The following is a 12,884-nucleotide window of genomic DNA, read 5'->3' as shown; positions in this document are numbered from 1 at the left end:
ATATATAAAATTATTCCAAGGGGACATTCTGCTGCATTTTGAGGAAGCAAATTATTACTTTGCTAGTAGTACTTTTACACTTTGTGTTTCACTCAAACACTAAGTAATGTTTTGAATGCAAGATTTTAGTTATAACAATGTTTTCTAACATATGATTATTTTTTTACTACGATTATGGATCGTCTAACTGCTGCATAAAACTGCTGGACTAAAAGTGTGAGACTACAGATTTTATAAGCACTGCTTTGTGTGGACATGTATTTTGGATTATCTATTTTCCCATTAATCATGTGTGACCCCTCGAATTTATCTTGTGACCTCTGGTCTTGGAGCAATTTTGGGGAGGTGTGTAAATAAATAAATCTAAAAACTTTGAGCATTTTGATTGTCCTGAGACCATTCTCTATTTGAGCATCATTATTTTAACAGTGTCCGTCTATGATAAACAGAAATGTGAAGCCATTTGACCCCTGCTAGGGAATGCTGGGAGTCATAATGGTTGGTTTGAAGGGGTTGGACATCCCTCCAATGTCAGAGAGACAGAGAAAAGACACGGGGTGTGGTTGGTTAAATGCGAGACACCCCCTTTGTACTGTTTCAACAACATGGGGGGACATCTGGCACTGGCAATACTGCCCAGTGTTGAGGTCTCCATCGGCTTTCTCAAGCAGTGAGCTGTGCAGCATTGAAGCACTGCCTGCACATTCTCATGCTAATACCCAAAAGGCAGGAGCAGATGTGAAACATTTGGTTCTGTTCTTGTTCACTTGTAAAGAAATAATGTGTCCCGTTATCATTATTTCACTTTTTTTGTTCTTCTATGTGTTATAAAAAGGAGTTCATGGCGGAGGCCATCTTCTTTGGTGGCCCCACTTAGGTTGCATGTCTCCCTCTCACTGGCAGAAAAAAGTGAGTGTCTTGGGGATTTGAGGAGTGATTTTGTCATCTGGGTAGATGCTGCCACAGTAATTTTAGAGGGAATGGTGCACTTAACATTTGCAAAATTGCTCCTGCAAGCATGACAGACGAAGTAGTGTGTGTTTAGCTTAATGTGTGTTTCAAACCTTCAAGAGTTTATTATTATGCATTATAATGTTTTGAGAATTTGACTGTATTTTACTAGTTATAGTGTATATGATCATTCTTTTAAAACTCAGAAAATGACCTTAAGGAGGTTAGGCTTATTTAAGCCTAACCTCCTTAAGGTCCTAAATAAATAAAGGATTTTCGCGAATCTCTTTGTACTTTTTTCTACCGTGTATTTTAGTGTGTAGCATTCCCCCTGTCGGATAATTTTAACTTTAATTTGCACATGCAGATGCCATCTAATTTCGCAGAGTGGCTGTGCAACAGTGTCCCCGCCCCCACCTGGAATATCATTGGCTCCTATCTGCTTCTCTCTTGATATTATTGGCCAGAGAGGTGCCTCTCAAGAAACTTGACGTGCGAGACAAGTTTACAACTCTATACACGTGCTGCTGGTATGTCAGGGAGAGATGTGGTAGCATCCTTTACAGAGCAAGGATAGCACAGACTTTATTACCTGTGTGTATGATTCGCTGTACGCTCACCTTTCAGGGGATACTGTGGCACAGTTATTGGGGCAAGTTCTTAACACCTGTTCACAGCAGGCATCCATCATTTGGCACTTTTGGAGGAGATTGAGGTGTTATCCACAGCTTACTGTGGATGTAGACACTTTAGTTCCTTCATGGCAAGAAGACTCAGTGATGTGCGCCTAGCATGGCTGTGGCTCCTGCACCGACCACCAAGGGACCGGTATGGCTTTTAGCCGCATCACTAAACTGGACCCCCCGTCCCGAGGCATCTTCAGGAAAGCGGTGGTCATGCTGTGCTCCCTCCTCGCCTCTTTTTTCCTCCTGCACCTCCTCACCGAAAGCTGCACCACCACCACCACCGGCAACTCACCGCCCAGAGGCTCCTCTAGTCGGACTGCTGGTCTTTTCGAGGACCTGAGTTCGCTGAGGACCAAGAGACTGGTATATGAATGGACTGGCGGATCGGAGTTGAACCGCTACGGGACCGCCGCGCGCACCTCACAGGTCCTCGCGGATGAGCGCGCGACGCAGGATTCGGAGCTGCCCGAAGAGGCTCTCGTGCTGCCACCTCCGGATTTAGTAGTTTCCAGGAGAGTGTCGCCCAGGTTCGCAGGTAAAGTCAGTCCGCTCGGGGAGGGGAGCAAGAAGCTACCTCAGGCTCTCATCATCGGGGTAAAGAAAGGAGGGACCCGGGCTCTGCTTGAGTTTCTTCGGGTTCATCCTGACATCAGAGCCGTGGGAGCCGAGCCGCACTTCTTCGACCGAAACTACCACAACGGGCTGGAGTGGTACAGGTGAATATTTAATAAAGTAATTTTTTTTATAAAGAGAGAGAGAAAACACACACTCACACACACAATTTAAATACTTCAGTTAATATTACGCCTGAACATTCCCCAACTTTATTATCAGTCTCATTGAAATCTGTGCAATGTTTTCGGTCATTAAATTGCCACGATGATAGATTGTGTTTTTCCAGCATTTTATTTCCCCCCACAACCACATCACTGATAAAGGCTGTTCCTCATAACCCAGAAATCTTTATTTAACATCTCAGCTTTTATAGAGGTAGCCTAATTGCAGCTGGAATAAGCACTGAGGACAGTCTGTTGATTTATGAAAGCTACATTAGGCCTGTTTTCATTAGATGTTATCGGGCTGCTCATTTTGTTTCACATTTTGGGGTTGACTGCCTTTTAAGTTGCTTTGGTTCGAGCCATAGTGGAGTCAGAGTTTAAGGCTTCATTAGGCTGGGAAATAAGACAAGGGTAAATCAAAGTATTTAAAAAAATCAGAGTGTTGAGGAGTAATTTTCTCTTAGCGCTTAAAATCAATTTCTTTCACCTTTAATAATTTAGTAGTGAATACTTTAATGTATGTGGTAAGTTCAGCGAAGACCTTAAAGTTAATTATTTATCAAGGGGATTTAAAAAACAAAAAACTCAGACATGAGGCTTTATCCAAGATTGTCAGTCTCATGTGCTTTTATAAAAACCCAGAGAAAGTGAAAAACTCTTCATCAACAAAAGCTGAAACAAAAACAATTTACTGAAGAAAAATTACAGCAGTGAAGGTTTTTGACTGTGTTTTTCTGGCATCAGGACAAAGTTTGTCCGTGTGTGTAATAAAAAATAAATAACTTTGAATGTTAAAAAAAAACAAAGACAAAAAATAAACAAATAAAAACCCACAACTTCCTTGCCTTGCCGACGTTTTCTTTCTTTTTCTCGACACGCAGCATTACTTGAGTGTTAATTCTGATCACTTTAAATCTTGTCTGGCAAAAGTGGAAGTCTAAACACCGATCCCGCATAAACACACTACCCTCCTTCAATGTCTCAATTTCCCAGTGACGGAGTGCGATGCGTTTTTCTCACTCAAGTCAAATTTGTGATTGATTTCATCTGTCAGTGCGAGTGTGTGTGAGTGAGTGTTTTGTGTTCACATTTCCACAGGCCTGTGGGGAATAATGGCTCTTCCTCTCAGTGGTTCTCTGTGTAATGGGGCATTGCCGACATTGCGGCTCTGTTATTAAGAAGGATTAGGGCCATAATGAAAGGTTACCTGAGTGTCTCAGGAGGTATAATTCACCTTTTGATTGAGTTAGCACTACACGCAGCACCCTCTAAAAGCCTGGAGACAAAACTTTAACTCTCACCAACAACTCCCTCCAGACCCTTCTCCTTTTCACCCTCCCACCCTTCCTCCCCCAAACACTCTGGCTTTCTCCCATCTCCCACTCACACACCTCCCTCTTTGTGCCTCTCTGAGAGTGAACATTCTCTTTTTGCCATCACTCTTTCACACCCTTCTGTTTACCTATTCATCCATTGTGAGGTTTTATATCCATAAGGGTCCCATCTATCCCGAGGAGTTGCCAAGATTCTCTGGAATTTGGACCGTGCCTCCAAGGACAGACCTTAGTGCCGGTTCGCCTTAATGCTGCCCATTTAAAACAGAAAGACCCTTGAAATGAAAGAGGCATAAATAACTGTTACAACAGCATGGCCCACTCTACGGGAGTTCATCTTGTCAGCTCTCCTCTACAGTCTGAGAATCTTCCTGTTTTGTGGGTTTTTGGAAGCGTTTGATTGAGCTGAATCCATTTGAAGTTGCTGGCCCGAGGTCATCTGAAGGTGTTTTTGTGCACTTCGGAAGCACTTGTTGAAACAGGGGAATCGATTTGATTGCTAAAGTCTGCCATCCCCTCTTGAAAATCGGTGCAGCCTCTGTGCCTCGGAGCTACTGTCATTTTACTAATGGTTATAAGATTTCAACGCTGTGGGAATGTTTAAAACATGTCTGACATGCGATAGGCTGAAATCTTTGTGCCAGGACTACACTGCTTGGTGGACAACCCCCCCACACACACCCCAAAAACTGTTGGTGTTTGTAGAAAACAGGACTAGATTTGTGTGACTAATCATTGTGTCCAATTTCTTGAATTATGTGATTCTTTTCATTAGCAACAGTGAATACTTAAAACACTGGGGCTTCCATTTTAGAAGACTTTGTTTATTGTCAAGGACGCCATGTGTCTTCAGTGTGAATCCCTCGTCTCTGTCTCCTAAGGGAATGCGTGGAACGTATTTTAACACCTCTAAGCTCTTAATGTGACATGGCAACATCTCTGGCATCCTTTTCCAGCTTTCCCAGAATTATACTTGTCTGGCTTGTTCTTGGAATTTCCTTCTACTGCCCTAAAAAGTTGGTTCCGCACCAAAAGATATGATGCAAAAATCTGTCTACCAGGAAAGATAAAAGTTTTAGTATTGACACCACAGCTGTACGAGCATGAAACATGGGGGGGGGGGTTAAACTTGTAACTTCACCGCATTTCCAAAAAACAGTATTTTTGCAAAATTATGACTCTCCATCTGCACTTGTTTAGATTCTGGTTGGGTGTTTTTGGGTGTTCCCAGCTAGCATATCCAACTTGTTGACCTTACCTCAGTTAAAATGAAATGGAATAGATTTTAATAATAGATTTAAAGCAAAAACATATTTTCTTTAGCTTTTTTAATAAATAAAATATCTGGTTTTTCATGCACCGCTCGTCCACAGGAGCATTTCAGATGTCTCAGCTGTGTCCTCGTGGTAGATTTGGGTCTTTTGTTGTACAAGAAACTAACACCCAGCCCAATTGCACAGCCAGTCAGTGTTACATTTCACTACACATTACTCTGAATAACCACACACAACCTATTAGGCTTTTGTTGTGGAAATGGACACTCAGAGTGAACAAGGAGGTCAAGCACAAGTACTCTGAAGTAAAGCAGAGGTCCGCGCTACAGAGTAGTCACTATTATGTTTTTGCCCTACTTAGGTTACTGAACACCCAAGCTTTCACCTGTCTAGACCCTGCCATTGCAGTTTTTTGTTTGATGTCCACAGACCGGTTGGATTAGGCTTCACCTGATCCCTTAATGGGTTAATTACCCTTCCTACAAACATGTGTGACCACAAGGGCATGGGTAAACACAAGGGCAATGTGCCGCCAGCTCTGCTGCACATATATTCATATTACAAAGGTATTCAGTGGAGAAATGCAGGATTTCGTCTTTAAAGCACTAACACGGACACACAGGGCCAAAAACTGGCAGCTTATGTATCAGCAAATTTTTAAAGTCTCCGTCTATGATTTTTCTCATACGTGTAATACTTAAAGCCACGAGAAAGCAAATGAAAACATTATGCTCGGATTTTTAAAAAAAAGCAAAGCTAAAAAGAAACACATTAAATTAGGGGGTTTCCCCGTTCATAAAACTGGCCATATTTGAAAGGAAGTTCTGTAATGGCTATAAAACAGGTTTTAATCATAAAAGCAGTGACCCAGCGGGGACTTCTGTTAGAAACGAGCCGTGTTTTGTAGCCTGATATGTGTTTCTTTGCCGTACGGCGGTCACAGTAGAGACGGGAATGAACATGGAACAAGTAAAATATTCTCGTTCTGTTTTGAATACACTTAAAGGTCCAGATGTAAATGTGTGTCGTGATAACATGCGTCCTTTCTACATTTTAATCCCCTGAATGCAATGGACTTTATTAGTTTTTTAAATTGATTACAATTTTCTGTATTAGGTTACTCATCTTGAAACTCCATTTGTTAAAATAAAATTTAAAAAGTGAAGTCTGATGGTGAAAAGCTAGTAAATTCCCAGGAATTGAAATGAGGCCAACTTCCAACTTTGTTCTTTCCAGTGTGTTTACAATGGGTTTCAGTGAGTTGTGTGGCAGAGTTTAAACTACAGTCCTGTTTGCTGCTGCCTGATATTCCCCCTTTCCCTCTGAGAGTGAAGCAGCTTGGGGGAACTAGTGGAAAGAATGACACGGCTCAAAAAGGGAGAGGTTAGCTGTTAATAATAAAAAAAAAACTGTCTGTCAGCATCTTTAGCCTGTCACAAATTCATACAATTTAGCAAGTATAAAAAATGGAAATTGGATTAAAAAAAACCCCCCATAAAACTTGCAAACATTTTGTTTTGTGCCTGGATCAGCTGGAAGATGAGGAAAAACATGTGTGAGAGCGTGTATACATTTATATTTATGTGCAACTTTAAATACTTTTAAGTGTATCCCGGTCAGGAATGACATGTTCGTCCAAGTCGTAAATAAATCTGCTCACTTGAAAATAATTCGGTTCATGCCACCCACTAGCTTTGCACCTCTGTGTATACCGATTCTACTTCACTTGCCTATCTGGAATTTTGCAATATGATCGGATTTGAAATGTCCTAGATCGTTTGTCTGGCCTTTGTCTGTCTCTGTGTGCGACATTTAAAAATATATCAATATGGTCTCTTTATAGATGCTTTGAAAGGAGCAATTTGTTGTATCTATTCTCCAAGGCACTGTGAAGATTTTAAAAACAGATTTCAACCATTTCCTCAAATGGAATTCCTGTTTGATTTATCTTGTTTTGACGCCACATTGGAAAATACTAAGCAGTTATAAGTTACCTTGTTAAAGGGCTGTGGAAATTACTGATTTTCTGATGTGGTTAGACATTTTTCGTCATAATTAGACATAATTAGACGTAAGAGTGGAACTTAGTTTGGTAGGGAACGTTTTTTTCCTGCCCAACATAGAAAAATTATACATAAAACTGCTTTACAGTTGGTTTAGCTTGTGAGTTTAAATTTAAATATTTTATTTTATATTATTTTTATTATTTTATATTATATTTTAAGGACTGAATGATTGTAATTTCAGCATAAATCTTCACAAAAGCGTGTTTTAAGGGTTTGTTTTTCCTAGAGCAGAAGTACATTTGCAACATAAAGGCAGGTTTGCCAGAGGCAGGTGGAGTGGAGGGGACGCACAGAGGTGGAGGGGTCATGGCTGAGGTTGTAGAGGGCACACACTCCCACATAGTGGACGTAACATGATCACCAGAGACCTGAGTATGAGCTCTGAGCTGCCTTTGGATTGTGAAAGTGATTATCGTGTGGTATAATTGTAAAACTGGGACGGTCACCTCCTCCCGAAGGCACGCAGCGCACATTGACAGTCCCCCCCTCATCCCCCTCTCGCCAACTTCTTGACCTCCGCCACCCCCTCTAACATCTTTACTTGGCCTTAGCAGCTGACCCTATGGGGCCCCGTGAAGGGGAGGTAGATAGAAGCAAGGGAAATATCCAAAGTAGTGCCTGTCAGCAGCTGCCCTGTGGCATCCTGGGAATCTGCCCTCCAATGGGTGGGTGAGGACAGGCAGCAGGTGCAGGGTGCTCAGCAGACACCACCTGGAGCTCCACTAGGCACTCGCACCTGATGTATTCACCTGACGCACCTAAAATAAGTTGCGTTTGCCGTCTTCTTGAAAGCTAGCAAAGATGAAGGAAGCTTGGAAGTTTCTTTGTTTTAAATATTTCAGGTGTCACAGACCTCTTAGAGCTTTAATGAGCATGTGCGGAAAGGGAGGGTGATTGATCGCAGTCAGGAAGGTCAGCCTCAGAATGTGCCACCCTCAGAGTTCATAAAGCCAACAGATGGTAATGTAACACTGGAGTCAGATTACATTGTTTCTAGGATTCTGTTGTTTATTCACATTTGGGTTTATGTGTACACAAGTCAGCAACCTGTTTGACCCTGCTGTATCTCAGGCCTGTTCAGCTTAGCAGCTGTTGGCCTTTTTACGAGGTATTCAACCGTACATTAGACAATTATTCTGGGATTCAGATTTCAAAAGGAATACTTGTGTCGTTTTTTTTTTTTATCGTGCTTGACTGTACTAATATACGTTGCACTGTAAACCTGTGAAGCTCTGTAATCACTTCTATCGCTGTATTGTACAGTTGAGATGGTTGACCTTTTCAAAGCATTTTGTTTTAACTCTGAAGGCCGCTGTTCTATTTTCAGCTAATATACCTGAAGCCCTTTGCCGGTTTAATGCTTTAACAGCAATGCCCATGAATGTCAGTGATGTTTATTTTCCTTCAACTCCATGGAAACCTGCCAGGTAATGTTTTCTAACATCGCAGCAGTTTTGCCTCCAGGCACTCTGCTGAGCAGTATGACTGAAAGGATGGGGAAAAAAGTCATGTTTGCAATTTTCTTTCTGTACTACATTTGTGTTTTTTTCTTTTTCCTTCTTCATGGCACTTCAAGGTTGATGGAAGTTAAGAGTTATCCTTCCTTGAACAAAGAAAGACTGTAACCCTATCATTTGGCGCTGAAGAGTCAAGGGGTTTTAGACTAGACCGTCAGCTCTCTTCATAGAAACGAGGTAAACAAACCACAAAACAACCTCCAGAATTCATGCATATTAAGATTTTTAGAGGATTTGCCAGAGTGCTTTAGGATTTTAGAAACGTGCAGCCAAAACCGTGTTATTTGGGCACAGAAGGGCTTGGGAAATGATGCATGGATTGAGCATGTACGTGTTACAGCCCTCAGTAGTGCGGATTGGCAGGGTAAACCAACGCCTCTGTGATGGATCTCTCTTTCCCATCTCGCAGGCTACAGATTTATCACAGGACAGGGAGCCTTCTGTATTGTCCGCTAGAGAGAACAAGACAGACAGACAGAAAGAGAGGGGGAACCACCGCTATGGAAAGCCTGGGAACCAATAAAAAGAAGGAAGCCCTCTCCTCCTGGGTCCTCCATTTTACGTTCCAACTGTAGCGTTTTTTCTGCCATTTTCTGGCAAAAATCTCAGACTGGTATTTGAAGTCCATGTAAATTAAAAGAAATCCCTACAAATTCTAAGTGTTTATAGTGCTTGCATTCAAGGACGTTGGATGTTCATCTTTCCACCCTTTTGCTTGTGTTCGCTTAGCAGGAAAGCCTTTTTGTCTTTTCAAGTGTCTTATTTTAAGCTTGCTGGCTCACTTGGAATCGTTTCCCTTTCTGCCTCTGTGCTTAAAGGCATGGACTTTGTCACACTTGCCATGTGTGCTATCTGCAGCTGCTTGTGTGGTGATAGGATGGCACCAAACAACCTTTTCCCCCTCTCCATCGGGGGCTTGGCCAGTGCCAGTCGCTTTGGCAGAGTTTGCCTTGCAGACATGCAGGGGCAATGCCAGACGGCACCTCCGGCACAACTTTAGTTTGACTGCCCAACCTCTGCCTCCATGCAGAACATTGAATTACACTGTCAGTATACTTAATGCGCACATGTGTGCTTGTCTGGGTGTTTGAGCCGTCTAAAATGAGGGATTGGCATTTTTTTGGCATAGCCAGTTAAGAGGCCAACACATCATTTACTTCAGATGTTATTTTCAGGCTTTCAGCACTTCTGTATCCAGTGTATTTGGTATATTCCTGCTAGATATTGAACAAAGAGGTGTATGGTAGTGATGAGTGAAATAAAACATGCAGAAGATTAGGGTTTGGCAGTACTATAGACCAGGACCAGAAATCCTGCACAATTTTTAAAATAGCTAATAATGGAGGTGTTGAATGGAGAGAGAATGGCAGCCTGGCATATAATCTGACTTGAGAGCTACTTTATTCAGACAGAAGCACCCCAGATCCATTGCATGTGCGGTTTTGAGAAATCTACCTGGTTTCTCAAGGAGGAATCCAGCTGTTCAAACAAACGCTTTACGTGAAGTCTTTTGCATTTCAATTTTAAAAGGTTGCATGTCACAAAAGAGCCATTCATTATATAATGCAGCGGGATTTGTCTTTACAAATCATCGAATAAAATGTATCACAAATGTTCTATGACCTCATACAGAGCCTAGGCTTCAACTCTCAAGTCAAACAAGAGTCATTATAATCACAGGTATACCGTTTTTAAATTTGCTCATTTAGAGAAAAGATGGCACACAGGCTTTTGCTAACTATCGGCCCAATGTCTGGCAGCTTGATTAAGGAGAGGAATGTGTTAGAAAATGAGTTTGCCAGCCAAGACCCGTTTATTGATAGATGGAGTGCAACAGCACAACCTGCGTCTTTTTACATAAAGATGGAAGAGGGTGATAAAGGGTCTGTGTAGCGCAGAGCCCGTGATTGATGTGCCCACAGGGGAGTGCAGAGAAGCCACACAGTAATTCAATTAATCTTAACCTGAACACTAGTAATTGCTACTGTAACTAGGTCTGACTGTACATTAGACAGGAGGAAGATTGCTGTCAAAGAAACATGTTTAGCTAATAGAAGTAGGAAGGAACATTCCCATTGCTCCCATTGCTTTAAAAAAGAGCTTTTAAAAAAAATGGAGTGGAGTTTAATAAACTCAGCTGTCTGCTCCTTGCTATCTAAAATATAACGGGACACCGGAGTATATTCTTGAGCATCTCACACTTCTGATAATCAGTTGTCTGCTTGACGTTTATTCAGCTGTGTAAAAACTATAACTTTAATCTCAGCCAAACCGATTCACTCAGGAACAAATAAAATACAAAAAAAAAGCCAAATAATAACATTTTGAAGTTATCTAAGTGACTTATATATGTTTAACCTGAGTAGCGAAAGACTGCAGTGGGTTTGAAAACGATTTGCCGGGAGTCCGGGCCCCCGGCTAACTATTGAGCTAGTGGGTAACAGACGTCTCCGAAAACATCGGAGCGCTTTTGAAAATATGTGGTGTCTTGATAAACTGAGCAGATATTTGAGGTTTACACAGCTACATTCTCGCCTGAAAATATGTTAAACATTTATTTTGTGACCCAGAAAGAATGATAAGATTAATATTAACACTAACTAGCTGCCGCCATTGTTGGAAACTGAGCTGGGCCGCGCTATGAATTCTGGGACAAAGCTTCTTCTTCTTCGGGGTTTAACGGCAGCTGGCATCCTTGTACATGCAGTGCTGCCATCTTCTGTTTCAGTCCGTTATTACACTCTTAAATCCTACTACTTATTCCTGCGTCTTTTGGGATCTTACAAAGCTTCAAATGACGCGTCGACTATTAATGAAGTGACTTTTCCACAGAGCCAGGTTACCTGCGTCTTCCTGTTTTGGCTAACACACAACTTAACAGACGAGCGTGACAGCCGTATTGATTTTCTCTGCTGAAACACCGACAAACCACAGCAGAAGGCCCCATTTTCAAATCCTTGGCTTCATGTTGTGCCTTTCTGCTCGTCATCAGATAAACAAAAAGTGTAGTGTTTTATATTCTTTTGTGATCAAATCAGTGTATTGTTTTTCTTTTCTCTTGTGACTACCCCCTATTGAGCTCTACACCAAAGGTTTTTGGATTGTCAGAAATCTTTTGAGATGCACCCTGAGATATTGACCCTATTATTTCCTGTAGGAGCAGAGCAGTACTTTGAAGGTGTTGATCCATAAAGACAGAAAGACAAGACTTCTTTATGGGCTGGTTTTATGCATTCTCTGGAAACTGGATAGCTCGTGAACAGCAAGATAAATCAAGTTAACAGTAAAATCTATTTTTCTTACCCTCCTATGTCCCATTCCTTTGCCAGACCTATTTCTTTTGTTCAGTACGCCTCTGAAGAGCATTAGTCCTCGTCACTTAATTCGAAGCGAGGGGGTCACCGAGCTCCAGATACAATGCTAAGCATTTGTAAAAACTGACCGTGTTAAATCAATAGCTTATGTTTCATTTCTGCGTTATTGCAGTCATTTTTATTTACGCAGCTGGCTAGAGCTGGGTCAACCACGGTCAGTTTGGACTAAGGGTGTAACAACATTGTAGAGCCTGTGGGACTTGTCATGAGCCCAAGTCATTTTAACCGTCAAACATGTGGTTGGGCTGGGGCTCATTATATCATTATGTTGTCAGGGTGATTGTTTATCCTGACATCTTCGTCTCACATAGACACATCCTACCATACAGTCGTATCATCAATAGGCGGAGCAAGCCACCAACATAGACAGATGTACAAGATATACCATGCAGTGTCTTCTCTAATAAGATGGTAGCTGTTCTTTATCCACTGCAGTTCGTACTGCTGCTCCTCAAACAGGCTACCATCAATTATTAATCCAGCCAATTAGCAAGTCTGCATTATTCACCAGGAACCTGTGATCACATCCATTAACTTCACTGTCTCCCCTATTGTGGCTCTCCCAAATGGCAGTCACACATTCCACAGTTCCTCCTACCCAGCTGACGTACTGTAGTGTATTTGTATTTATGCTGTATTACTTTCTTCACCTCTTCTTATTACACGTCACACTCTGCACATACTCAGTAATCCCAAAGTAGTGTAACTTTTGTTTTGTTGGGCCAATCAAATAAAGAAACACCCTTTTAATGCTTCCTTTTAAGGCGTTCTAAGCCTTGGTAAAGACTTATTTGTAGTGGTATTACTGTGCTAAATTCACAAATAAAAAAGGAAAGATATTGGAAATGTAGGATGAATAAACATATTACAATTCATTAAAGTGTTATTACAATATACACGTAA

The 12,884-nt window shown here is 41.6% G+C and overlaps 1 protein-coding gene across 1 annotated transcript in view; it reads left to right on the top strand.

Annotated features, from left to right (window-relative positions):
* The first annotated feature begins 1,505 nt into the window (after window positions 1-1,505).
* The window catches only part of LOC102200248 (heparan sulfate glucosamine 3-O-sulfotransferase 3A1-like), a 35,254-nt gene continuing 23,875 nt past the window's right edge, over window positions 1,506-12,884 (top strand). Inside the window, exon 1 of the mRNA XM_013908951.1 lies at window positions 1,506-2,353. Coding sequence (XP_013764405.1) covers window positions 1,782-2,353 — 572 coding nt within the window. The 5' untranslated portion in view covers window positions 1,506-1,781. The remainder of the gene's footprint in view (window positions 2,354-12,884) is intronic.

The sequence above is a fragment of the Pundamilia nyererei genome, unplaced genomic scaffold (genome assembly GCF_000239375.1).
Source record: "Pundamilia nyererei isolate P.nyererei 1_Seehausen unplaced genomic scaffold, PunNye1.0 scaffold00017, whole genome shotgun sequence".
NCBI lineage: Eukaryota > Metazoa > Chordata > Actinopteri > Cichliformes > Cichlidae > Pundamilia > Pundamilia nyererei.
The sequence above is the reverse complement of the archived record's forward strand: the minus strand, read 5'-3'. Positions and strand labels throughout refer to the sequence as shown.